The sequence below is a fragment of the Emys orbicularis genome, chromosome 3, assembly GCF_028017835.1.
Source record: "Emys orbicularis isolate rEmyOrb1 chromosome 3, rEmyOrb1.hap1, whole genome shotgun sequence".
In the NCBI taxonomy this organism is placed as follows: domain Eukaryota; kingdom Metazoa; phylum Chordata; order Testudines; family Emydidae; genus Emys; species Emys orbicularis.
The window spans coordinates 26384664-26410462 of record NC_088685.1 but is presented as its reverse complement, the minus strand read 5'-3'; the positions used below and the strand labels follow the sequence as shown (position 1 = coordinate 26410462).

The window sequence follows — 25799 nt, the reverse complement described above, 5'->3', positions numbered from 1 at the left end:
TGAAAGTGAGAACAGCACAGGAAAGGAAGGCCAGTCAAGGCTGAAGGGGAGAGGAGTGAGCAAGGGGATGGGAAAGAGGAGGAGAAAACAGGAAGAAAAGGAAATCTGATAACAGGAAGGAATGAGGGAGGGGTTCAGGAAAGGGAGAATTTCCTGAGGTCTCTTCCAACCCTGATATTCTATGATTCTATGAATTTAGAGTTATAAGCAGAGAGAGAGTCAAAAGGAATGTACCCCACTTAATATACTGGGGTAGATCCTCAGCTGGTATAAATGATCCTAGTTCCGATGTGGAGCTGTGATCATTTCCACCAGCTGAGGATCTGTCCCAGTGTCTTTCTGGTTGCGGAGAAAAAGCACTATTTCCATAAAAGTAATTCTCAGATGTTAAACGGAAGTGGGAACTTCAAGAAGAAATAAAGGAGTATGAATTTCAAAGTCTCACCCTCACTTTTGGATAGAAAGACACAATGGCATGTATCCGTGCTCTTTTTTGTAGTTGAACCGAAATACGTTTATTCATAGAAATCTGAATTTTCTGTGAGAAAGGATTGGGGCCGTAGATGTTCAGTTATCGTGGAAAGTGAGAAAGAGGCACTTAAGATGTAGATGAAAGTGATTTCTTAAACTAGACACTTTTACCATTCTGTTCAGACAGCACTGTAGCCTGTTTATAATAAAAGTTGTCCTACAAGCAGCTCATCCATTAAACAAGGGGGTCTATAAACTTAAGTCTCTAAATATTTGGATGGCTTGATTGTGTCATTCACTTAGTCATTAACATTTATTTTTAGAAGTACTTAGAACACTTACTGCCCCCCCAAAATTGCCACATTCCATATTATTAGCTGTGAACTTTTGTTTTGATCAGTCTTTACAGCTGATGCCCTCATATTGGCAAGGCGGAATTCAGGACAATGGGAGTGACTAATCTATGGCAGATCTTGGAGCCTGTGAAAGAACATGTTCATCTGAGCAGTCTCAGGGGAAAAACCCTTGCTGTTGATTTAAGTCTATGGGTGTGTGAGGCACAGACTGTTAAAAAGATGATTGGAGTAGTCACCAAGCCTCATCTTAGGTACAGTATCTTTTTCTTCTTCTTCTTCTTTTGGGTGGGTAACTGTAACCGGTGAGTGTTTGAATCTGTATGATGTAGTTTGCTCATTTGGTGCTTTGCTCCCAGAGTTATGCCAAGGTACTTCCAAAATCCGTGGTAGTCCATATTACCATATAGTTTTAACCACTTACTCAGTGTGTGCCGATCATTCTGCATGAGCCATTATGAAGTGCCTTGAGGAGTATGTGCATATTTGGTTGATGTGTCTGATGCTTGTTAAAGAACAAACTAATCAAAGTGACTGTAACTCCAAAGTACTGACTTGTGCAAACAGGACTGAAAAGAGGACATGTGGAGCTATAGACAACTAGAATTTTACTATTAAAAGTGACCAGTGGCTTTTAGGTCTCTTAGATTTTGAATACCCAGCTCAAGAGGCTTTGTGGATGATTTTCTGAAGTTGTAAGAATCCACAGCGCCAATTGACTTCAACTGGAATTCTGGATGCACCACATTTTCTGAAAGCATCTAAAATGTCTCATATTAGGGACCCAAAATAGCTGACCACTTTCAAAAATGCAGCCTTAGCCGATCAGCAATTAATTCAAAAATTGTCTGGCATGGGGGCACTGATTCAAATCTGTTAGTTACTAATCATGTTAGTAGTAACAGAAAGTTATTACTCTGATTGCAGTGGGGTGGAAATATCAGTCAATTTTCTAATGGACATACCCACATCACACAGATCACCCTAACTGGCACCCTTTTAAGAACTTTCAGCAGAGTGACCAAAAGCTGAATGGATCTGGAGAATAAATTATTCCACCACTGTAGACAAGCTTTCATGGGGACAGGGTTAAAAGTACATTGCTAAGCCATTTTAGGGAAACTTACACTGAAACTGATTGTATTATATTTGTTCTATACATAAACAGGGTTTCAGCCTCCAGAAATGTCAGTTCATCTCCCCTCAGTAGTAGTATATTAACTAAAATATTTTTAAGCAGTAGTCTTTCTAAATCAATCTAACACATTTGAATGTTTGTTCTACTGCTTTCGAATGTCGGCTCAATGGATTATGGCAAAAATGTATTGTCTTTGTGCCTACTCAGTATTACTGTAGTAGGAAAAATTGCAGTTATGAAAGATGCAACATTCTTTTTGCCCACAAGAAATATATAAATCAGTATGTTAAAAATAGTATTATATTTCTATTGTATCTGAGTTTTATACCACACTGATCACCATAGCATCTGAGGTATTCTCAACATTTTAACATTTGATTTAACAGGATGTCTGTTTCCCTCCTTCCAATTTCCCTTTATCATCAGTATGGAGGTAGGTCTGGGAGCAGATCTTGTTCATGAGCTGGTAAATTTCATGACAGTTTTGGAAGGCTGAACAAGAATATATTCCTATAATACAGAATTCATGAAAAGGTATTAAAGTTCTTCTGAGCAATAAGTCCACAGAAAAATGAACATCTTTCCTCTCTATAGTTATGTACCTGTACAAAGACTTGCAATACAAAATGGTATGAAATCTTTTCGGATGTGTTTGTGTGTGTTTTCCAAATGGCAGCTATAGAATCTTTTTGGGTGGATGGAGGAGCATTGGGTTAGGGCTATAATCCAATTGTCCTTAAGGTGTTTCTTTTGCTGTTTTTGTTCCTTGGTTTGAAACTGTGTATGTTTCATTATGAAGTTCTGACCAACATGAAATTTCCATTTAGGGTATACACATCAGTTGTCATGAGGCTTAATTTATAACTAAATTTTTCAGTGAAATTGTTTATTTACTTTGTTAATACAGGAATCTATTTTTTCGAATCTCTTCTTTAACCTCAATGGAGATCAAATTGGTGTTTGTGATGGAGGGGGATGCCCCAAAGCTGAAAGCAGAAACAATGAGTAAGAGGAATGAGCTCCGCTATGGGTCTTTGAAAAAACCTAGGGCTGCAAAAACAGGGAGATCCTATTTTAAATCAATTTTAAAAGAGGTGAGTGATAGAGGAATTTCATTATATGGGGTATTAGAGAATGGAGAGGGAAGAAAAAATGTTTAAAAAAAAAAAAAAGGAAAGAATTTACAATAAATCTGACACATAGAAATGACTCCAGACAGACTTTTCAATGAGATTCTGCCCCCAAAAAATTTGCATCACTTTGAGATTGGATATTAGTCCTGTAACTTGCTGTATTAAGAGTTTATGAACCCCCTTTTTTTGTGAAGATCATATAAACTTCTTGGGGCAGTGTGTTCCCATATGTACTGTACAGCATTGAGCACAACGATGTCACTCAGTGCAGAATGATCATTTGAATTAGCACGTAAAAATTATTATGCACACTCTGGAGTCTACAAACTTAGTAGTCTCCCCTATCTATGCAAATTTCAATACACTTTTATTAAACTCCAAGGTATACATATTGACAATAAATCCTAAGTGAATATAGTGCCTGTTAATAGTTCTAGGTTGACAATGCTGGAGACTCTTCTGGAGCTAAGCACACAATAGGAATTACGCAGGTAGTGTTAGTACAAGTTCTCTTCACCGTTCCTTGGATGCGCCTTAAACCTGACTTGCTCTGTTCCATTCCTTAATCTCTTTGCTGATGCTGGAAAGAAGGTGGACTATTGTCATGGTGATTTTGGCATCAGGACACCCATCCATTTGAAAGTAGATTGAAATTCTAGTTGTTCTTCTAACAGCTGTTGCATGGCAAGTCTCTCTGGTGCTGGATTCAGACCAGTGATTGAGATAAAAGGCTCTGTATCTCATTACCAATCTCTCAAGCCATCTAATTCCTCATAAGCCTTTTTGTTTTTATATTTTGTATTACTTACCTAATAAACATATTAGTGTTGTGTAGAGCTGTTTATATGTTTCTAAAGCAGGGATTCTCAACCTTTTTCTTTCTGAGCCTCCCCTCCCTCCCCTCAACATGCTATACAAATTCCACGGCCTGTCTGTGCTACAACAACTGTTTTTCTGCATATAAAAGCCTGGGCAAGCATTAGGGGGTAGCAAGCAGGGCAGCTGCCCAGGGCTCCATGCCACAAGGGGCCCTGTGAAGCTAAGTTGCTCAGGCTTCGGCTTCAGCCCAGGGTGGCAGGGCTTGGAGCCCTGGGCTTCAGCCCCAGGTGGTGAGGCTTTGGCTTTCTGCCCTGGGACCCAGCAAGTCTAACGCCGGCCCTGCTTGGCGGACCCCCTGAGACCTGCTCGTGGCGCCCCAGTCGGCCCCGGACCACTGGTTGAGAACCGCTGTTCTAAAGCACCTAGCACGCTTTTGGTCATTACATAATAACACAGTAGACTTGTTTTCTAGCCTAGGTCTATGAACCAGGAAAATAGCCATGTTAACATAGTTAGCTGTGAAAATGTTTGGTGAGAAATGTATTTAACTAGGTTGAGAGAACCAAGGTTGCAGGACAAATCGCTCTGTCATTCTGTATGGAAGTTTTTGTTTATTGATATCTTTCGTTACTAATTCCTCATTTCCTTAGTGTTCAGCTCTTTCTTTGCTCTCATATCAAAATAATGTACTACATGATTGCTTGTGGCATGAAAAAATACATGGCAATATCAATTTGCATGTTGAATTTGTGGGCCTTGGACCACAATGACTACTGTCCTTTTAAGTAACGTTGTAGATCAATTAGTAACTTGGAGATACTTAATGTCAGCTTCACTGTTTGCCAGGTTTCTTTTGTGATTGAAGTAAACTGTACTTCCATAAAGTTTTTGGTAGTGTTGGAAAAGTATTTATAGGACAGGAATGAAATGAGGGAAGATGTTTTATTTGCTTTGTTTGTTCCTCTTCAAGGGCATGATCCAAAGCCCAGTGGAAATATTTCCATTGATTTCAGTGGGTTTTGGATTGGGCACCAGATGAATAACCTGAATAAAATATATTAATATTGTCAAGCTGCTTGGAGTGAGCTACGCTCCAATAGGACAGCAATTCTTACTATGCCACTTTTGTGTTTTTGATTTGTTAAAAATCCTGACTTGTGAAGAGAAGGCACCATAATAATTCAGTACAGTCATTTCAGATAGCTTGCACACAACACTTCTACAAAGATAACCTTCCTTTTCTGCTGCTCTGACTGTGATTTCCCCCGGACCTCTACCTCACTCATGCACATACACACTTTCTTGCATCTCTGGATTGGCTCCTCTGTTCCTCTGCACATTCCCATCTATTACTTTTCCACTTAAGCAATTGCTGTAATTATCACAGAGATGTTATGTGATCATGAATGAGAGGGGACGTGGATCCCTGAGGCACTTCATTAAGATGTGATCCATAATGAAAGTTTAAGAAGTCCTGTTTCATACTTTGTCTTGCCTATGTTCCACCCAAGCTTCACTCACTGTCTATTTCTGTGCCTCTTTCTGCACAGAAACCTCCTAAGCAATGTATGCCAATCCTCCAGCCTCTCCTTCAAAAATCTGATGAGCCTATCTGCAGGGGCGGCTCTGTTTTTTGCCGCCCCAAGCACGACAGTCAGGCAGGCTTCGGCAGCATGCCTGCAGCGGTCCGCGGTCACACGAATTCGGCGGCGTTTCTGTGGGTGATCTGCCGGTCCCGCGGCTTCGGCGTACCTGCCGCCAAAACCGCAGGACTGGCGGACCTCCTGCAGGCACACCCCCAAAGACCGCCTGACTGCCGCCCTCACAGCGACCGGCAGGCCACCCCCCGCGGCTTGCCGCCCCAGGCACGCGCTTGCTGCGCTGGTGCCTGGAGCCGCCCCTGCCTATCTGATACGCGAAGTGTTTTGGCACTCAGTGTGTGTTTAGTACTGTGAAACTGAACATAACCATGTCCCTACTCACTATAAATTATAAGTTAGTTCAGTCGGGGATCTAGTCTTTGTTTGCAATCCCACGTGTATTGTAAAGTGACACATACAATGATAGTACTACATTGATGATGGCCACTGCAGACATACACATGAACCTGAGGACTATTTAGGAAAAATGGTTAATTGTAAAAAGGGATAATTGAAGATTCAATCTCTGTCTTCTCTTGAATATTTTTGTTTTTTTAGTGCCTTGAAATGTTGGAGTGTTTAGGATTACCTTGGGTTCAAGCAGCTGGTGAAGCGGAGGCGATGTGTGCTTACCTGAATGCAAATGGATATGTGGATGGCTGCATTACCAATGATGGAGATGCTTTCTTGTATGGAGCTCAAACAGTTTATAGGAATTTCACCATGAATGCAAAGGTAGTGTGTTAAGTTTTTTGGAGTCTTTTTTCCTTCAGACTACTTCACACTCATTATATTGCTCAAATAAATGTGAAGCACCTAGTTAATTGTTCAAAATATTTATGGTATCTGTTAGGGCTTCTCCCTCACCACTCCCTTGGTTCTTGTCAGACAGACAGAAAGCAGAAGACCAGAGTCTGAAGTGCAGGCAATGTAATGTTTATTAGGATTAATCAAGCAAGCATATCCATAGCTCTGTACGCTGCAGAGCTTTTCTCCATTCCTTTTTCCCACCTCCTCCTCCTTAGCAGGCTTAATTATATCTGTAGTACACACCCCTGGTCCCACCCCTTACAATTTATGGTCATGCTCCGTTTTGGAGGATTGTGAGTCTTGGGGGCTTTGGTACCGCCTCTTTTGTGCCTCATCGGAAGGGTAGGGAGTGAGGTTGTGTTTCGGCCAGGGTCACCATTTCTTTCGCTTTTTAGTGTTTCTTATGCCGCCCCTCCTTGCCCCTCCCAACTGGTTGCTTGACCTTGCCTTGCGATAGGATTTGAGGCAGTCGTACATATTAAACTCCCACCAAAACCTGCAACACTTTAACTCACTTACTTATCTTTTCTCATTGTGCTATAAACCCCATCTGGTTGTGGACAAATGCAACACACACAGTGTCTTTGTTCACACGTTAGTAAAAATATCAAAAGTCAAACAGGCAAACAAAACCCAAAATTTTATTTCAGGCAAATATACAGGCTAAATACTATATTAACAACACTAACAGTGTCATATTTTTGTCTTCCTGTATTTGGTCTTGCTTAAAATCTCTGTTTTTATAAAGCAGACTTGCTTTGCTTGATTCATTAGTGTTCAAGCACTGAATGAATAAGAAAAACAGCTGAGTTGAATAACAAACATGAAATTATCTGCTGTCTGTTTAGGTTTTCTATTACATGAATTCTTATGTGACTTAAAGCTGTAAATTTTCTACAGGACACAGCCCTGTAGTGACAGTTGAGTGCTTATAGAAGCAACAGGTCTATGGGGTTAAATAAATGCAAATTCACTCATTTGCATCTTACATACACATTAAAATGTGTAACACTGTCACACTTGATAATGACGATTGCTCCCCAAATCAAGCACTGTTGACACCATGTCTTGTATGTCTGAATAATAAGCTATAGTATGACCAGTCCAAAAATGAATGTATCCAATAAAACAGACCACCCTGATTAAAATTATAGATACATTAGGAATGTAGTTTGATACATTTGAGAAGGCAGAACAAATAACTCTCTTGAGCACTTTTCTGTAGTATGCAGAAAGATTTCTTTTATGCTAAGTCTAGGGCATCAAGCAAGTGCGGTAGCAAATGGAGTAAAGATTGAAGATTTAAATGTATCCTGGTGTAAGAAACTGTTGTTCGGCTAAAAAAAGTGCTTGTATCTTTGTGAGAACTAATGGAATGAAGAGGCAGAGCTGGGAGCGCATAATGTTAAAAAAGAAAATGTTGTAGGGCAATTTGCTTGTGTTCATTTGGCTATACATTTGTACAGAGTAAACTAGAGCCCAGTTTTCAAAGTGGGATGTCTTAAATTAGGTGTTCAAATCAGCATTAAAATGGGTATTTACTTTAGTTGTCTAAATATCTGTCGAGGTGCCTAAAAAGTTTGAAAATTGGGTTATAAGTTTTTGTTTGTTTTTAAAGTTCAGATCCTTTGATAGAAGACAACTTCCTCCTGTTCATTCATCCTTTGCAGCTTCAGAGTGTTCTTTTGTCATTCTATAAGCCTAGGGTGTTGGTTAAATTTCTAATCCTTGATTGGTTTCAGAGTAGCAGCCGTGTTAGTCTGTATCTGCAAAAAGAACAGGAGTACTTGTGGCACCTTAGAGACTAACAAATTTATTTGAGCATAAGCTTTCGTGGGCTACAGCCCACTTCATCAGATGCATGTAGTGGAAAATACAGTAGGAAGAAAGATATATATAGATATAGATATACACACAGAGAACATGAAACAATGGGTGTTACTATACACACTATAAGGAGAGTGATCAGTTAAGTGAGCTTTTATCAGCAGGAGAGAAAAAGAACTGTTTGTAGTGGTAATGAAAATGGCCCATTTCCAGCAATTGACAAGGAGATATGAGGAACTGTAAGGGGAGGGGGGGGGAGAATAAGCATGGGGAAATAGTTTTACTTTGTGTAATGGCCCATCCACTCCCAGTCTTTATTCAAGCCTAATTTAATGGTGTCCAATTTGCAAATTAATTCCAATTCAGCAGTCTCTCGTTGGAGTCTGTTTTTGAAGGTTTTTTTGTTGTAATATTGCGATTTTTAGGTCTGTAATCAAGTGGCCAAGGAGACTGAAGTGTTCTCCAACTGGTTTTAGAATGTTATAATTCTTGACGTCTGATTTGTGTCCATTTATTCTTTTACGTAGAGACTGTCCGGTTTGGCCAATGTACGTGGCAGAGGGGCATTGCTGGCACGTGATGGCATATATCACATTGGTAGATGTGCAGGTGAATGAGCCTCTGATAGTGTGACTGATGTGATTAGGTCCTGTGATGGTATCCCCTGAATATATATGTGGACAGAGTTGGCAACAAGTTTTGTTGCAAGGATAGGTTCCTGGGTTAGTGTTTTTGTTGTGTGATGTGTGGTTGCTGGTGAGTATTTGCTTCAGGTTTGGGGGCTGTCTGTAAGCAAGGACTGGCCTGTCTCCCAAGATCTGTGAGAGTGATGGATCGTCCTTCAGGATAGGTTGTAGATCCTTGATGATGCGCTGGAGAGGTTTTAGTTGGGGGCTGAAGGTGATGGCTAGTGGTGTTCTGTTACTTTCTTTGTTGGGCCTGTCCTGTAGTAGGTGACTTCTGGGTACTCTTCTGGCTCTGTCAATCTGTTTTTTCACTTCAGCAGGTGGGTATTGTAGTTGTAAGAACGCTTGATAGAGATCTTGTAGATGTTTGTCTCTGTCTGAGGGGTTGGAGCAGATGCGGTTGTATCGTAGAGCTTGGCTGTAGACAATGGATCGAGTGGTGTGGTCTGGATGAAAGCTGGAGGCATGTAGGTAAGTATAGCGGTCAGTAGGTTTCCGGTATAGGGTGACGTTTATGTGGCCATCGTTTATTAGTACTGTAGTGTCCAGGAAGTGGATCTCTTGTGTGGACTGGTCCAGGCTGAGGTTGATGGTGGGGTGGAAATTGTTGAAATCATGATGGAATTCCTCAAGGGCTTCTTTTCCATGGGTCCAGATGATGAAGATGTCATCAATGTAGCGCAAGTAGAGTAGGGACGTTAGGGGACGAGAGCTGAGGAAGCGTTGTTCTAAGTCAGCCATAAAAATGTTGGCATACTGTGGGGCCATGCGGGTACCCATAGCAGTGCCACTGATTTGAAGGTACACATTGTCCCCAAATGTGAAATAGTTATGGGTGAGGACAAAGTTACAAAGTTCAACCACCAGGTTTGCCTTGACATTATCGGGGATACTGTTCCTGACGGCTTGTAGTCTATCTTTGTGTGGAATATTGGTGTAGAGGGCTTCTACATCCATAGTGGCTAGGATGGTGTTTTCGGGAAGATCACTAATGGATTGTAGTTTCCTCAGGAAGTCAGTGGTGTCTTGAAGATAGCTAGGAGTGCTGGTAGCGTAGGGCCTGAGGAGGGAGTCTATATAGCCAGACAATCCTGCTGTCAGTGTGCCAATGCCTGAGATGATAGGGCGTCCAGGATTTCCAGGTTTATGGATCTTGGGTAGCAGATAGAATACCCCTGCTCGGGGTTCTAGGGGTGTGTCTGTGCGGATTTGCTCTTGTGCTTTTTCAGGCAGTTTCTTGAGTAGCCCACGAAAGCTTATGCTCAAATAAATTTGTTAGTCTCTAAGGTGCCACAAGTACTCCTGTTATTTTTGCTAATCCTTGATTAATTATTGTACTTAAAAACAGTTACATTTGTATGTAGATTTTGAAAGCTGCAATTCTTAAAATCATGTGGTCAGTCTTCAATGCAAGATGATATTTATGTCAATCATACTTTGTGTAACAATGACAAATGGCTTGGTCTCTTCTATGCTAGCAGTTGAACAACAGTAAGACAAATTGCTGTTAACCTGTCAGCAACAAATCAATTTCCTAGTCACCTGTGGTCCTGCCTACACTATTCCCAGCTGTAATATTTTTCTTGCAGGACCCACATGTTGACTGCTATACAATGTCCTCTATTAAGGAGAAACTACGTTGTGACAGAGAGTCTCTGATTGGGCTAGCAATTCTTCTTGGTTGTGATTATCTTCCTAAGGTGAGGAAACTAATTATTTACCATGTTCCTGTGACTTATTTTTTCTGAACATACAGTACCAATTAAGATTTGAGCATGTATAAAAACACATGAAATGCATGGTAGACTACAGACATCTAGCTGAGGAAAGTACCTTAATAACTCCTACTGTAAAGACATTTTCATAATACTTTGTAGTGAAAATTAATGTTTGCAACTCTGTGAGATAGGTGAGTATTATCATTTTACAAATAAGGAAGCTAAAACAAATTTAGATGGCATGTAATATATATGTGGAAGAGCTGGCATAGGCAACTAAGAGCCTATTAGAACTTTGAGCTCCCAGTCTCACACTTAGACTATTAGATTATGCTTTCTGTCCACACTGTGGCTGTAACTATGCTAGTAACAAGCGTGTTTGAAAGTGGGGTAGTCTACAGTATGTTTATGGAAAGCACAGTTGCCAGAAAAATCCTTGTACACTCTGTTTGGAGAAATCAGTAATAACTGTTTCTAAATGTGATTGCTGGTAGACTGTTCTTGACACACTGTGGATTTGACCAAAAAGCATGACTGTATGGAAATTGGGGAGTTAACCACTTCTGCTGCAGGGCTTAAAGAAATGTTTAACAAATGCATTTGTCTGGTGTGACCAGGCACGCCTGATACAGCATGTCCTGACATTTAATTGGAAACTGCTGCTGTAATGCATGCAGAGGAAGTTGAGAGGAAATAATAGTCTGGTTTGTAAGTACTGATGCTCTTGACTAGAAAAAGATGAGCTGAAATGGAAGTTGCCAGTAAAGGTTGATGTGCATTACTCTTTGCAAACTATGGCAATGAGCACTTCATTATGAAGCTGTTCTGATGGTTAGTCTACCCCACTGTTCCTTCATTCCAAGTAAAGTGAAGCGATTCCAAATCCAGTTTACCAGTCTAAAACCTCATTTGTGTCTGTCACTTCCACTCAACCAAAAAAGGCTCTTGAGTTGTTCTATACCCTAGTCTCTCAAATATGCAAGATTATCCTTTGGAGTGCTGAAACTCTATTGCAGATTAGAATGTACTGAGTTACACAGCAGAAGCATATTATTCAAACAGAGATGTAACATGTCCTATAATACCTGTCACAAAAGCTTTGAGTACCAGTACTGATACCCATATCAGTAAATACTTCTCAAGTGTAGAGTGTTTTAAAGGGACACTGTCAAACTTATTTTCAGAAACCAAGAACTTAAATATAATTTACTTTTTTGATGCGCTCTTTAAATAGTATGTTATCAAAATACTATAGAATAAATCAGTGAGATTTGTTCCCATATTGATTTTGGAAGCTTGTTTTGCGTGGCTCCAAAAGAAATAATAAATATGCCTGGGTTTATCCCTCTTCCACTCTCCTGCTATCTCTTCAATTTGTGTTTGTTTTTCTGCTGCTTTTGCTGGTTTCCTGCTAAGGAAAAATATTATTATGAACTACCCCAGAGCGGCATATGAGAGTGAATTCATCACCCTAATGTGAGACACAGGAGATGCCACAGGCAGTGAACAAATCCATTTAATTTAATTTGCACATATTCACTAATCCCACTTTAACAAAGTCATTGGGAATTTTGCCATTGACATCTGAGGCTCAGGATTAATTCCAGAGCAAAGAAACTCAAACAGAGAGGTTCCCTCCCCTCCCCGTAATCTTCCTGCAATTCTGTTTAAAAGCAAGTGTTTCCGGTACTACTTTCTACTCTAGACCAAGCCTTAGGAATAACTTATAACAGATAAAATTTCCAGAAGAAAATTACTTTTGTTTCAAGTTGATGGTGTCTTTGTAAATCAGGTGTTTTAAACTTTTTTGAATCACCCCACCTTAGCTCCTTTTTTTAAAAAAAAAAGCTTGGAGCCCTTTCTCCCCAAAATAGTGAGAAGGGTACTGCCTCCTAACACTCAGTGTTTAGATGGCATCATTTGCTCAGATTAGGGGGACCAAGCACCACAGGCAGGGGCAGCTCTATGTATTTTGCTGCCCCAAGCACGGCAGTCAGGCTACCTGCGGCGGCATGCCTGTGGGAGGTCCCCTGGTCCCGCGCCTTTAGCGTACCCGCCGCCGAAATCGCGGGACCGGCGGACCTCCCGCAGGCATGCCGCCGAAGGCAGCCTGACTGCCGCCCTCACGGCAACCGGCAGGCCACCCCCCGCGGCTTGCCGCCCCAGGCACGCGCTTGATGCGCTGGTACCTGGAGCCGCCCCTCACCACAGGTTGCAACACTACTCACTCAAAATTATGAAGGTTAGGGCTTGTCAAGCAAGATTATCATTTAATGTTTTTCATAATAGGATTAAGGAAGTACATCTTTTAGCCTTGAAAAGGTGTCAGGAAACCTAATGAAAGGCTTGTGAACCAACTCCACTTGGCTCTGTTTGCATTCCACCAGTTATTTGCTCTGACTTAATATAGATGATGATAATTTGGACAGGAAAAGGGAGGCACAGTCATTTACAATTTGAAAAATCTCTGAGAAAAAGGTGGCAGAACCGCGGAATGAAACAGAAGTGAGAAAAGAAGTAAACCTCCAGAGTGAAGACTAGAATGAAGGGTGTGAGGAAGAGAGTGACTCCATATAGCAGCTTCTGTCTTTACTACTTTAAAATGTAAACCAAATAATTAGGTGAAGAAACATAATATGAAGGAACCATGTTCACGGGGGGAAGGGGGTCCAAATAGCCACGTTTACTAACTAGATGCAACATGCTCCTTGCAGGGTTCTGATGGCTTTGAAAACATAGAAAGCAGTAAGGTCTATTAAAGGGCTCTCAAACTATCTAAAGGGACACCACCCAATTCTTGTATACAACAGCTTTTTAGCTAAGTTACTGTGATCAGAATTGATATTTACCAATCTTCTTCTTAGGCAGTGATGGTGGTGGAGGTATTTCTAAAGCATCATAAGAGTGTTTGGCACTTTACAGACAAAATGTACCTGAGAGACCGGAAATCATTAATATATGATAGATCAGGGAAAGATTTATTGATTAACCTAACCTTATCTAAATGGAAACTGTCTTGAGCCAAAGATGATTTCAGAATATCCTTATGCCATTGAAGAGTATTGTTTAGTTTCTCAGAAGAAGCTTCTAAAACCTCAAGAAGTTGTAACTGGTTATCTTCTGGAGTGACTTCCTGATAGCTGTAGTATTAAAAGGAAATAAGAGGTGGTTCATTCTACTTCGCCTATAACCATTTATTTCCATGTTCCTAGTTAGTTACCCCTGAAAATGATACATTGCTTAGAAATAGTTGGAGATTGACATGCTGTAATTAGATGCCTAAGCGGCTGGCCACGGTCCAGTGACAAACTTCTAATTGATTTTTAAATGTGTATTCAAGCTATACAGTTAGGTATCCAGTTTATTCAGCTGCAACTTTACAGCTCCCCAATCCTCTTGAATTATTGATTTAATCATTATGCTGATGATATAACCTATGTTTGTGCTGCAAATGCAAGCCATGTGACTTAGCTGTACTCTGTAGACTGTAAGCTCCTCAGGGTAAGGACTTTGTAAAAAGCCATGCACACTAGTGGTGCCACAAGAACAATGGATTGTAAAAAATCAAAATTAAAGTAGCAATCATTATTTCATTTACTTTGTCAGTAAATGCCTCCATGGTGGAGCTCTCAGGACTACTATTTGCTCATAAGTGGCATGAACAATTTGAGTTACCATTTTTGTAAATTGTCTTTATTTTGTTTAAAGCCTTAATTAACATATATTAAGCTTATCTGAAGTGATCAGTTGCTCTTACCTATACAAAAATATTTGATAGGACACACTTCTGTCATACAAATGTAAGGCCCTCAAGTTTACGTCAGTTTAGTACCAACTAGCTACTTAATTTAATAAGATTTATACATTTTATTGCCACACACAATTTTTCAGTAATTACTTTTACCCAATACATTGGCAGTCATTATCAAATTGGGAGTTGGGGGAAGAGGATGGAGGGAGCGACAGTAGAGTTAAACTATTACATAAAACTGCCTGGTTAGTAGATCACCATCCCATGTGATAGGGATTGGATGCTTTGGTCGAAAGTCATTGGGATTAATATAGCTGAAAATGTAATGGCCTGTGGTATACAGAAGGTCAGACTAGATGATCCCTTCTGGCTTTTAACTCTCTCAAACTCAAGTTTGTCAGGAGTTCAGGAATTCAGTTCTCCATTAACACAAGCAGATTCTCATTCTGTCACCTTGGATTTCCTAATGTCCAAACATTTTGCACTCTTGTCTTACTCTTCAAGGGTTCCAAACATTTTTTTTTTACCAAACTATTTTATTTTTTTTTCTTATGGGCCCAGTCCCCTGACAGTAATTTTTTGACTTGTCATCTCATCTAAGGCTCCAATACAACAAAGCACTTAAGTGTGTGCTTAAAGTGCTTGGGTGAATCAGGATGTAAATCTCTGCTTTAGCATGATTTCAAAACAACTCTGTTTTGGCCATTTAACTGTTTAAGGGCCACATCATGTCATTGGTTTCAATGCTTAAAAAATTTAATGTGGAATTCAGCTTATAATAAAGTCTTCCCCACTCCCAGCTGGGCTCCTGCCAGCTGCCTGGGCTCCCCACTCAGAGCCCGGGTGGCTGCCCCATTCCTGGCAGAGAAGCAGGAGCCCTGGCGGGTAGCTGGGAGCCCATGGGGCAGCTGGGCTCCCAAAAGGGAGCAGCGAGCGGAGTTGAGAGCTCTGGCTGTCAGCTCCCTCCATTGCCTCTCTTAGGTCAGTGCAGGCGCTCCTGACTGTATCCTTAGCCAAAGTAATAGATTGTTGCAGTGTGTCCATTTTCCTATGGAGCTCTGACATCCTGTCACTCTTACACTTTTGGGCTTCTCCTTCAGCTCCTGTTGTCCTGTAGAACAAGATGGCATAAATGCACATGCATGTTTTGAAAAATTCAGTTCTTGTTCTTCCTCATTAATGTACCAGATGTTTACTAAAGCAAGAGTTTCTATTTAATAATTAATTAATTAATTGTATTGGGTAGCACTTAGGGTTCTGCTCCATGATGAGGCTCCTGTTTTGTTAGGCAGTGTGCAAACCCATTTAAAAAAAAAAAAAACAGTCCCTAACCTGAAGAGCCTACTCTACATGTACTTGTTTCAACTATCTTTCAATGGGAGTCTGGCTTGGATGTTTTCCCTAGTCTCTGCCCCTCCAATTGAGTACCCCAATTCCCAGTTGCTGTAGTTCAAGTTGACTCCTCTCATGCAGCTTTCTCACTGACTTTTAAATTTGTTCTTCAAGACCTCTTTTCTTCCTTTCTGTGCTATGTCTAATTGTGGACTAGATTCCATCTAGGATTCAGTTAAACAAAACATATTTCCCAGATGACCATGTCAACATAGGGGTGACCCACTGTAGTTGCATTGGAGACGTACTACAATCTTATGACAACCTCATATTAATTTTTTGTGTAAACAGTAAGGATTTTAATTGTAATGAATTCACTCCAAGGTGCTTTCCACTCTGCAGAAGTAAGATGGCTAAATCCATATTATATATATAAAGCAAGAAGCATCTGAATTTTTTTAAATTCTTCATGGAATTAATTTTTTGTTATTACACCTAACAGATATCAATGTTTTACATTAGTTTAAACTTTAATATGTACCATGTTTCCCTCTCTCTAAAAGGGAGTGCCAGGAGTTGGAAAAGAACAAGCTTTAAAGTTAATTGAGACTTTGCGAGGTCAAAGTTTACTGCAGAGGTAAAGTTAAAGTTTGTCTTGTCTCCTGAAATATTTCAGTGTTTTAAATTGTCTTATTGAAAGGCAGTATTATGTTGCACTTTGAACCTGAGTCTATGCTACTCATGTTTTAATTTTTAAGGAAACAAAATATTAAATTTCTTACATGATGATCAGGTGTGTATTCAAACAATACATTCTTCCAGGCAAACTATTTTTTTAAAGTTAGTTATTGCTTAAAATTGTGTTAACTCATAGGCCCTATTCTGGCAAACAGTAACACATGTATACATGTTTGCAGGATCAGAGGAGGTAGATCCTGATCCCAAGCCCACAAAAGTAATTTGGAAAGACTCTCATTGACTTTAAAGGGCTTTGGATCGGGACTTTAGATCCTAATGTTGTCTGGAATGACTATTGTCCCAATGATTCTCAAAGCTAGACATCCCAACAATCCAGTACATACTCAAAAGTACATTTACTGAAACAAATTGTGTAATGGAAAACTGAATAGTTTTAAGAGGATGAATTAGGTGGTATGATTTTTTTCCCCATATTTAACTTAAGTGGTAGAATTTGCATGAATAAGCTATGGGATTGCATTACATTAACATTTGTAATATAATTTTAGGTTTGATCAATGGAAAGGACAGCTTCAATGTGGTAATGCATCTGTTCTAACAGTTAACAAGATGACTCATTGTTCTGTGTGCCATCATCCAGGTCGGTATGAAAAGGAGTAGATTTTTGTTTTAATTTGATGTACATTTTATTTGCTCCCCCCACCAGCGCCCCTGGGTAATGAGGCTGCCCATTCTGGAGCCTTATAAGTACAGTAACTCCTCACTTAACGTTGTAGTTATGTTCCTGAAAAATGCGACTTTAAGCGAAACAATGTTAAGCGAATCCAATTTCCCCATAAGAATTATTGTAACTGGGGGGGTTAGGTTCCAGGGAAATTTTTTTCACCAGACCAAAAACTATATATTATATAGATATACACACAGTATACGTTTTAAACAAACAATTTAATGCTGTTCACTGCTATGATGATTGTGAAGCTTGGTTGAGGTGGTGAAGTTAGAGGGTGAAAGGAGGTATATTTCCCAGGGAATGCCTTGCTGCTAAATGATGAAATAGCACTCGGCTGAGCCCTCAAGGGTTAACACATTGTTGTTAATGTAGCCGCTCACACAAGGCAGCACGAACACGAGGGAGGGGAGACAGCATAGCAGACAGAGACAGACTCACACCTTGTGGGTGGGAGAGAGAGAAAGATGTACACTGCCCCTTTAAGTAAGCTGACCCACTCTTAAGTGCATTGTCTTTTTAAGTGGATCAGGAAATTGAGACAGCAGCTGCTGCCCCAAGCTCTCTCTGTCTCTCTCCCTCCCTGTCCCCACTCTGCTCTATATGGAGAAGGGGTAAATGGGGTTCAGGAGCAGGGGGAGGGGGACACCCTGATATTAGCCCGCTCCTTCCCCCCCCCCCCCCCGCCCCCTGCACAGCAAGCAGGAGTCTCTGAGAGCAGCTCCAAGGCAGAGGGCAGGAGCAGCACATGGCAGTGGGGGAAGGGACAGCTGAACTGCCGATTGATAGCTGGGCGGCTGCAGCACAGGGAACTTAGGGGAGCAGGGAACTTAGGGGAGCAGGGAGCTGATGGGAGGGCTGCCGGTCCACCCTGGTTCCAAGCCCCCACCAGCTAGCTGCAATGAGCTGCTCTTCCTGCAAGCAGTGGACAAAGCAGGCGGCTGCTAAACGATGTTAGAAGGGAGCATTGCACAACTTTAAACGAGTATGTTCCCTAATTGATCAGCAACGTAACAACGAAACAACGTTAACCAGGACGACTTTAAGTGAGGAGTTACTGTATAATGCCTTTTGAAAAAGGATAATGCCCTTTAAAATATTTTAAATGACTTGCATTAAAAATTGCTTTTATGCAGGTCTCAACTTCTGGATTATCTTTCTTTAAAAAATATAAAAGGTCTCTCTCTTGAGGATTGGTGATGGAGTAGGACTTTTTTTTTTAAACCTGCAGGCCACTGGTACCAGCCTGGGCCATGTTGGAGGCATGCAGAAGATGTTACTATTGAATTGCTGTTAGGTGGTATAGGTCTAGTTTGGGCAGGTGTATACATCACAAACTGCCGTCATAGTTGGCACCTTTTTGGCAGTGTCAATAAAGAGAGCAAAGACTGAACTGACATTGAGACTGAACTACTCAGTCATTCATGTTGGCGGGCCCTCCATTGACAGGATTGAGATATATTAGCAGAGAACATTTGCATTGCTATTCTTCTTACTGTGTCTGGATTTATTTTTAAAGTGGCATTCAGTCTTGAGGACCATCTATCTGGCACCTTCAGTTCAAACCCAATGCTGCTTACAGGAAGAAATTTTTTTGGGGGGGAAGAGGGAGGAAGAGAGAGAGAGAGTCATTCATTCCACAGTTTTGTCACGGTGTCACATATGCATGATATTTGTGGGTCTTTAGAGATATAATTTTCCAGAATAACATTCTGCAACATTCACACTAACAAGAAAAATCTGATTTTTATTGTAACTGTTACTCAGTATTCCTAGTGTGCTTAGCTCTGTATACAGCAGCTTTTGGTGATATACCCACGTATACTCAACTTTATGAAACACTCTTGTGTAGTTTGGGAAACATGGTTCATCTCATTCTCTTTCTTCCTTTTTCTGTAGGTTCTTGTAAGGACCATGAGCTCAGTGGATGTAAACTGTGTGGAAGTGTTATGTACTGTGAACCACATGACTACCAATGCTGCTGCCCTTGTGAGTGGCATTGTTCAGAGCGAGTGAAACAGACAAATGCAGTGGAGGACAATATCAGAAAGTAGGAATGTCTTCAAAATGAACTGCTCCTCATTGCTTTCAGGTGCAGGGTGAGCATGCAAGTCCTGCATCACACACATTTCTATCCTGTTCCTAATGTGTATGTTTTACTTGCAGAAAAGCTAGAGGTTGTGAGGGCTTTCCATTTTCTGAGGTAACTAAAAAGCCTGCTAAAGGTTCATTTTGAATCAGTGAATTGGATTTTCAGCTAACTTTCTTCTCAATGTCCTCTCTCTGTTTTATTTCAAGGTTATCGAAGAATTTCTTGTAAACAAAAACAAACTGGTCAGGATAATGGAGTGCCAGAGGCCAAATTTATTGTCCTTTCAGGTACAGAATGATACATAGAGAATCCAGCTCTTTGACATGTTGCATTTGTTAGTATGCAATGCACTTAAGAATATTAACGTTAATTAGTAACTTTTATCAGTGGGAAGAATGTAAGAACCTTGCAACAACTTTAATATACATGTTTGTTTGGAAATCTGAAATTAAGGCCTTAGAATAGCTGTAGAAGGGGACAATGTAGTGAAAGAAACTGGAAAACAGGGTCACTCACAACTACTGCAGCTTTAGCTAGATATGAAGTTCCTTTTCACATCCTGTCCTGAATTGTTGAGTTGTTATGGCAGCTAGCCCTCACTTACCAGTTCTGAATTGCCACCTACCAAATTTGGAGGCTTTTCTGGGAAGGTCCATCATCCCAAAAATTCAAAGATCTGCCCTGGCATGCTCCCTAGAGGTTATGTGAGTGGATGTAGATTTTATCAGCCTAGTGTTTATTCTGTCCAGTCTCTCTCATGTATTCTCTGCCCTCTCTCTCCCTTGCACACTTTCCTTCTCTCTATAGGGTTGTTATTTTCAGCTATTCCCCTCCCCCCATTATTTTCTTGTTTAATGGATCCTCCTCCTCCTTTCCCACTAGGCAGAAAGCTACATCCTGCTCACCCACTATGGAGCTATCTATTAGTGGGCCAGATCCGTAGCTACTATAAATCATACTAGTTTCGCTGAAGTCAGTTGTGCCATGCTGATTTACACCAGATGAGGATTTCACCCATTGTACTTTAAAACAGTGTTAATGATACATTAGTATCTCTCTCTCTCACACACTAGGTGAGAATTTGGTGGCAACTGTCATGGGCTGGTAAAAAGGACACAAGGTAATGTCCATTTCCTAATCTGTAGCAAAGGGAGCTCCATCATAAAAATAAAAAAAATTGTGAACCGCTGTTCTCGTCTTTCAAGAAATTTATTTCAATATTGACGTTATATTGTTCTTCTGAGCATTAGTGCTATAAACGATGCCTTCATTGTGCTGTTGAACTAGGCTGGCTACCAATAGCTTACCAGTAAGAACTCTGCATTTATACATTTAATCAAACCCTAAGATGTGTTTTAGTTGTACTCTATCAATACAAAAGGAAACATAATTGAAATGTATACACAAAATTGTATTTAATCGACACAGTTGAAGAGGTCACCTTACATTAGAACAGTTTTGTCTAAAAGTCTGTAGATAACATTTGAGACTGATATTTACAATGCAAAAATTGGTGATGCCATTTAGTGCTAATCACAGAAATAGGCCAGCCCTTTATGCCTTGAGTGAGTGATTATGTTCTTGTGCCCAGTACAGAATTCTCCCGGGTTTATTGTGCTGGATGATTTCAGTGTCCATTGGAACAATGACTCTTTTAGATTGATTTACAGACTACCCGGCAACATAATTGTGGAACCTTTCCAAGTGGATTCTTGCGGCATAACAGAGAACTATCTATCTGAATTTTGTTTTGGGGATGATGTACAGAAGTTGGAAACTATACCCTTCTTGGTTAGGTCATCTCCAAGGCTAACATTAAGGCTCACCTTTCCTGGCGGGGCAGAAGATCTGTTTTGATGTTCCACCTTCTGAGACTGATGGCACTGTTTACATGAATGGTGTATAGACAATGGACCACTAATGAGTACTCTGGTGGAAGGTGATAAAAATCTGTGGGTGTGCATGCATGGGAGAAATACGTTATCAGAATCTGATGGGAAAATGTTTAGCTTTCAATGTGGCCTTCCCATTCCTGCTGCTGCTATTACACAACTGCTCCCTTAACTCTCAGTTGAGCAGGCTGCTATATCTATCCTGTTATGGATGTCCATTATTCTGCCATCTTGCATTGAGAGGTCATTAATGTCTTACCATAAGGTGGGTATTAAACCGATGTATAAAACATAATACATATTTAAAGTGTTCATTGAGATAACTGTTAAGGACACTGTAACAACAAAATAAGAAGGTATTACGGTTGCATTTCTTAACAGAGACTTGCTTTTGAGAAGATGGAATGGACCAAACACTATGCTTGCAAGAAACTGTTGTCACTGTTGACACGCTATGACATGATCAAAAGAAAGTCTGGTCAGACAGATACAGAGCAACTGCAGGCAATACGGTAATGTAATTTGTGAAGTTTTTGAATTCACTCCATGTTTCTGTTCACTTCTGTCACTGGAGAAAATCTTATTACTTACTGAAGTAAAATTTACTTCCCCCTTTTGCCTCATCCTTGAGCTATGTGCTGCCTTTCAAAAAAGGTAAAAGCTTAAATCAGTGCTGCATTTCTGTCATTGTGGCTACACAAAAATAAAGTGTAAAGTAAAATGTGTACAAAAGTTTCTTTTAATGCTAGTTTATAGGGCATGATTCTTCACACCCTCACTTTTAGCCATAGTCTCATCAACTTCAATGGGACTATACATGAGATACAGCACTATGGGCATGAGTCATTGCTCATTGAAGTCCATGCACGATCAGGCCTGTGGTCTATAAATCTTAGTGGGTGACAGTTTGCAGCTGGAGAGCTGAAGTTATTGTCATACCTATTGGCTTTCCTCTTGTTATGGCTAATAGTGAATGGTCTTGCTGTTGAATTCTACTATACTTTCTTGTCAAGACGGAATATCATTATTGTCTAACCCTGTTAAACTTTCAGTTCAGTATTACCCTCAAATTCTATAACCAATTCAGCAAAAAAGGGGGTGCAGAGAGGCTGTGCACTGCTTAGATGATATACCCACACACATTGCCAGTATGTACCTGTGACAATCTCATCACTAATCTTGCACCCTCATGGATAACCAAAGACATCCAATTACCCTCTCCTTTCCTGCTTGGGTGCAAAGCCACCACTGAACAGAGTTATGCCTATTACATAGCATAGTAATTTCTCCTTCTGCTTCTGTGTAGCACATTCAGTTTCCATATATGCAGGATTAGTGCCTAAAACCTGTTTTAGCACACATTTACACATTTTACTTTATTGTGAGTAGTTCCATTGAGTTCAGTGGGACTGCTCACAGATGTGCAATAGCACAAGTGGTAAGGTGAGTTTTTGCAGGATCAATGGTTATTATTCAGAATTCTGTTCCAAAGGAATATTGAAAGCAGGGACCGAGTGGTTTGTAGGAGTGTTAGTAGAATGTGGAACCTTTTAACCTCTAAGTTGCTGGTTCAAATCCACTGCCAATAGCAAAATTAAGTTATCATCTGATGGCTGTTCAGTTGCAACTGTCAATGTAACAAAAAAACATCAGCAGCATGCACACACACAACAACACCTAACTAAATTGCACAATGGAGATAAAATGAATATTTCCCCCCAAGCAATATCTCTCTGGCTCAAAACTCTCCAGTCTGAGCAAAGAGACAAAAGGAGTGAATGAATAGAGACACAACTACTGTGTCAGGTTGTCCCCATGCTAGGGTTGAGGGCCATAGGCAGGGCAGTATGAGGAAGTTTTTCAGTATCACTGCCTTTGTATCTCTTGTGAGAAGGGGACTTCACTCTCCAGTGATGCTCATCTGGTACCTTTTTTATGACCTTTACGTTCACTAATGGTCTGTTTAAATGTTCAAAGTCAAGAACTGAAGTTTATTATTTACCTACACCAAAGAAAAAGTTACAAATCTTAAAAGCAAATCTTTCTGATTTTTAGAATCTGTACTAAATCTACTGATAGAGGAATAGGATTTTTTTCCCTCTGATTAATTTGCATAGATTACAAAATTAAAATTTTGCAATAGGTTTGTGATTTTTCCCATTTCTTGCTTTAGCAAAATCATTTAGTGATACCATGTCTGCTTTTGTTTCACAGGATAGTCAGGACACGTGTTAAAAATGGAATTCCTTGTTTTGAAATTGAATGGCAAAAACCAGGTTGGTGCAATCTTATACACGCATGGGTTATTCTGTAACGTAACTAAAAACAGTGGACAAAAATCCCCTTTAAAGGAAGTGGGTAGCCAGCAATATGCACAAGTGACCTGTAGTACAGATTGGACAACTGTTCTATGAACTTATGCAGAAAACACACACTTTTAAAATCAAACAGATTGAAAATGCAAACAATGAACCCTTGCGGGGGGGGGTTGTCTGTGGCAGTCTTTAGGCGTGTCAGAGCAGCACTTGGTGCACACTTGGAGGAGGGCAAAGATGTCCCTTATACTGGCTTGGGACTACGACAGCACATTGGACTCCAGTTTTATTCCTCCTTGGCCCCAGCATATCACCTATATTATGGTGGTACTACTTCACATGAAAAAATCCCCCATGATTGGGGAATCTCAGCCCGTGACAGACTGGTGCAAAGGGGCCTTAGCATGACCAGGGTCTGACCTCTAATCTGCTACTGACCTTTATATTTGAAAATTGCAGTTAAGGACAAGGGAACTGCATAGTTCTTGCTTTGGTCCTTTCCCTTCCTCCATGCCCTCAGCCCTAATGTGCCTTTGTTAATTTTCTAGAGCATTATGTTACAGCAGATGATCAGCCCAGAGAGTCCTTTGTGGTTACAGTAGAGGAAGAAGCTTTGTTTCAGGCTGCCTATCCTGACATTGTTGGCTTCTATAAAGTGGAAAAGTTGGAAGTTTTGGAAAGGAAACAGAGAAGTAAGTTTGAAAGCTGACCAATGCTTAGCACTCTGTGGGCACTGCCATAACACAGATAATAAAGATATTTTCAGGACTGCATCAGCTCTTCCATAGCTGTTCATACATCATTTTCAGTGGAAGATTAAGATCCCATTTCCTTCTCTCCTTCCCATCTCCTGCTCTTTTTCATCTGCTAGCACTATAAGGTTAATTTTTGTTTTTTACTTTGACACAAAGAAACACCTATTATGTATGCTCTTTGTTTTTTCAGGTAAGAAAAATAAACCAAAAGAGAGAGAACGCTCAAATATCGATGGTAAAGTTGCTGATCTTCTGTCTCTGATGAATTTGCAGTCTACATGTGAAAGCTTTCCTGAGCAGGATTCCAAGTCAGATTTTAAAACTCTTCCTGATAATCAAATGCAGGAGAAAAGTATCTCCAAATCTAATGATTCCCTTTTAGCTGCAGATTTTTCCACTGTAATTGTTCAGTTACAAAACCCAGTATCTACCCTTCCTCTAACTGCTTCACCCAACACTCAATATCAGAGTGCTTTAGATAACTCTTTTACTTCACCAGCACAGTTTACTCAACTCCCTGAGGCATCATCCTCTTATGTTTCCTCTATGATAGCTGATCTACAATTAAGTGGCATTGATTGGGAAGGAACCTCGTTCAGCATTTCACCAGCACATGTTGATTCTGCCTGTTGTTCAGTGTCTGAGCTTGGTGCATCTAATAATTGTATAAGCCAACCATGTACACTTCAGCACAAAACAAGGGAAAACACAAAATATTCTGGTGCTACACAATCTGATGAAGATTCTTGCATCAGTGCAGAGTATTTGGTTCCAACCCCTACTGATCTGGTAGGACAGCTTCAGAAGTTGCCTTTAAGAGAACGAATATTTCTGAAGACGTCTGTGCAGAAAGATACTGCACTGTCTCTAAATATAGTGCAACCGAAACCTTTACAATTGTTGAAACAAATTAAAGAAACATCAATTCCTGAGACTGTTTCCACTTATCCTTCAATTCAATTAAGTGACACCACAAAGGAAAGCAAAATGTTATCAGAAAAATATTTGAAGATCTCTAGTGTACAAAATTACCAGGAACAGTACAAAAAACCTGGCAACTTGGTACAAATGGAGCAAAAACACCCCAAACAAAGCTGTTTGAAGTCTGTGGGTTTGAGCAGTCAAGCAACAGAGCCTTTGAACTCCGAAGGTGAATCACTGAAGTTAGCAAAGGCCACAGATAACTGTCACATTAGAAAATTCTGTACTCAAGCTACTTGGAAAACTTCCATTAAAAAGAGTGTGTGCCATGACAGACATTCTTCTAGTGAGGACAGTGATGATGGGAATATGACAGATAAAAATCAGATTTACAGAATTAAACAGCGGAGACAACCGAATCCAGCTCAGATGAAGGAAAACACCACCAAGGAGAGAGGAAACAGAGGATCAAATCTTTCAACTAAATGGAGAGAGAAAGAGGCAAATTTAAAAATAACTAGCACTAATTTGTCAATGGAAGTATCTCCAAAACCTGCCTCGGTAGTGGAAGCTAACAGTTTCCCAAGCCCAATACTGTCATTTAAAAGATTAGATTCCTGTGCTTCTCTGCAGCAAAGCAAAAATGATGACTGTGATGTATGGGTAGATAGTCCCCTGCCTCTGTCTGAAAGGCTCAAACTAAGACTCAAAAGCAATTAG

At 40.3% G+C, this 25799-nt stretch overlaps 1 protein-coding gene across 1 annotated transcript; it reads left to right on the top strand.

Moving 5' to 3' along the window:
• Positions 1 to 917: 917 nt before the first annotated feature.
• GEN1 (GEN1 Holliday junction 5' flap endonuclease) lies at positions 918 to 25799 on the top strand. Its single transcript, XM_065401937.1, has 13 exons — positions 918 to 1078; positions 2870 to 3056; positions 6113 to 6289; positions 10467 to 10577; positions 16242 to 16315; positions 16926 to 17017; positions 19004 to 19154; positions 19271 to 19307; positions 19403 to 19483; positions 21470 to 21600; positions 23303 to 23364; positions 23952 to 24095; positions 24349 to 25799. The coding sequence occupies exons 1-13, from the start codon at positions 918 to 920 to the stop codon at positions 25797 to 25799; spliced, it is 2859 nt and encodes a 952-aa protein (XP_065258009.1).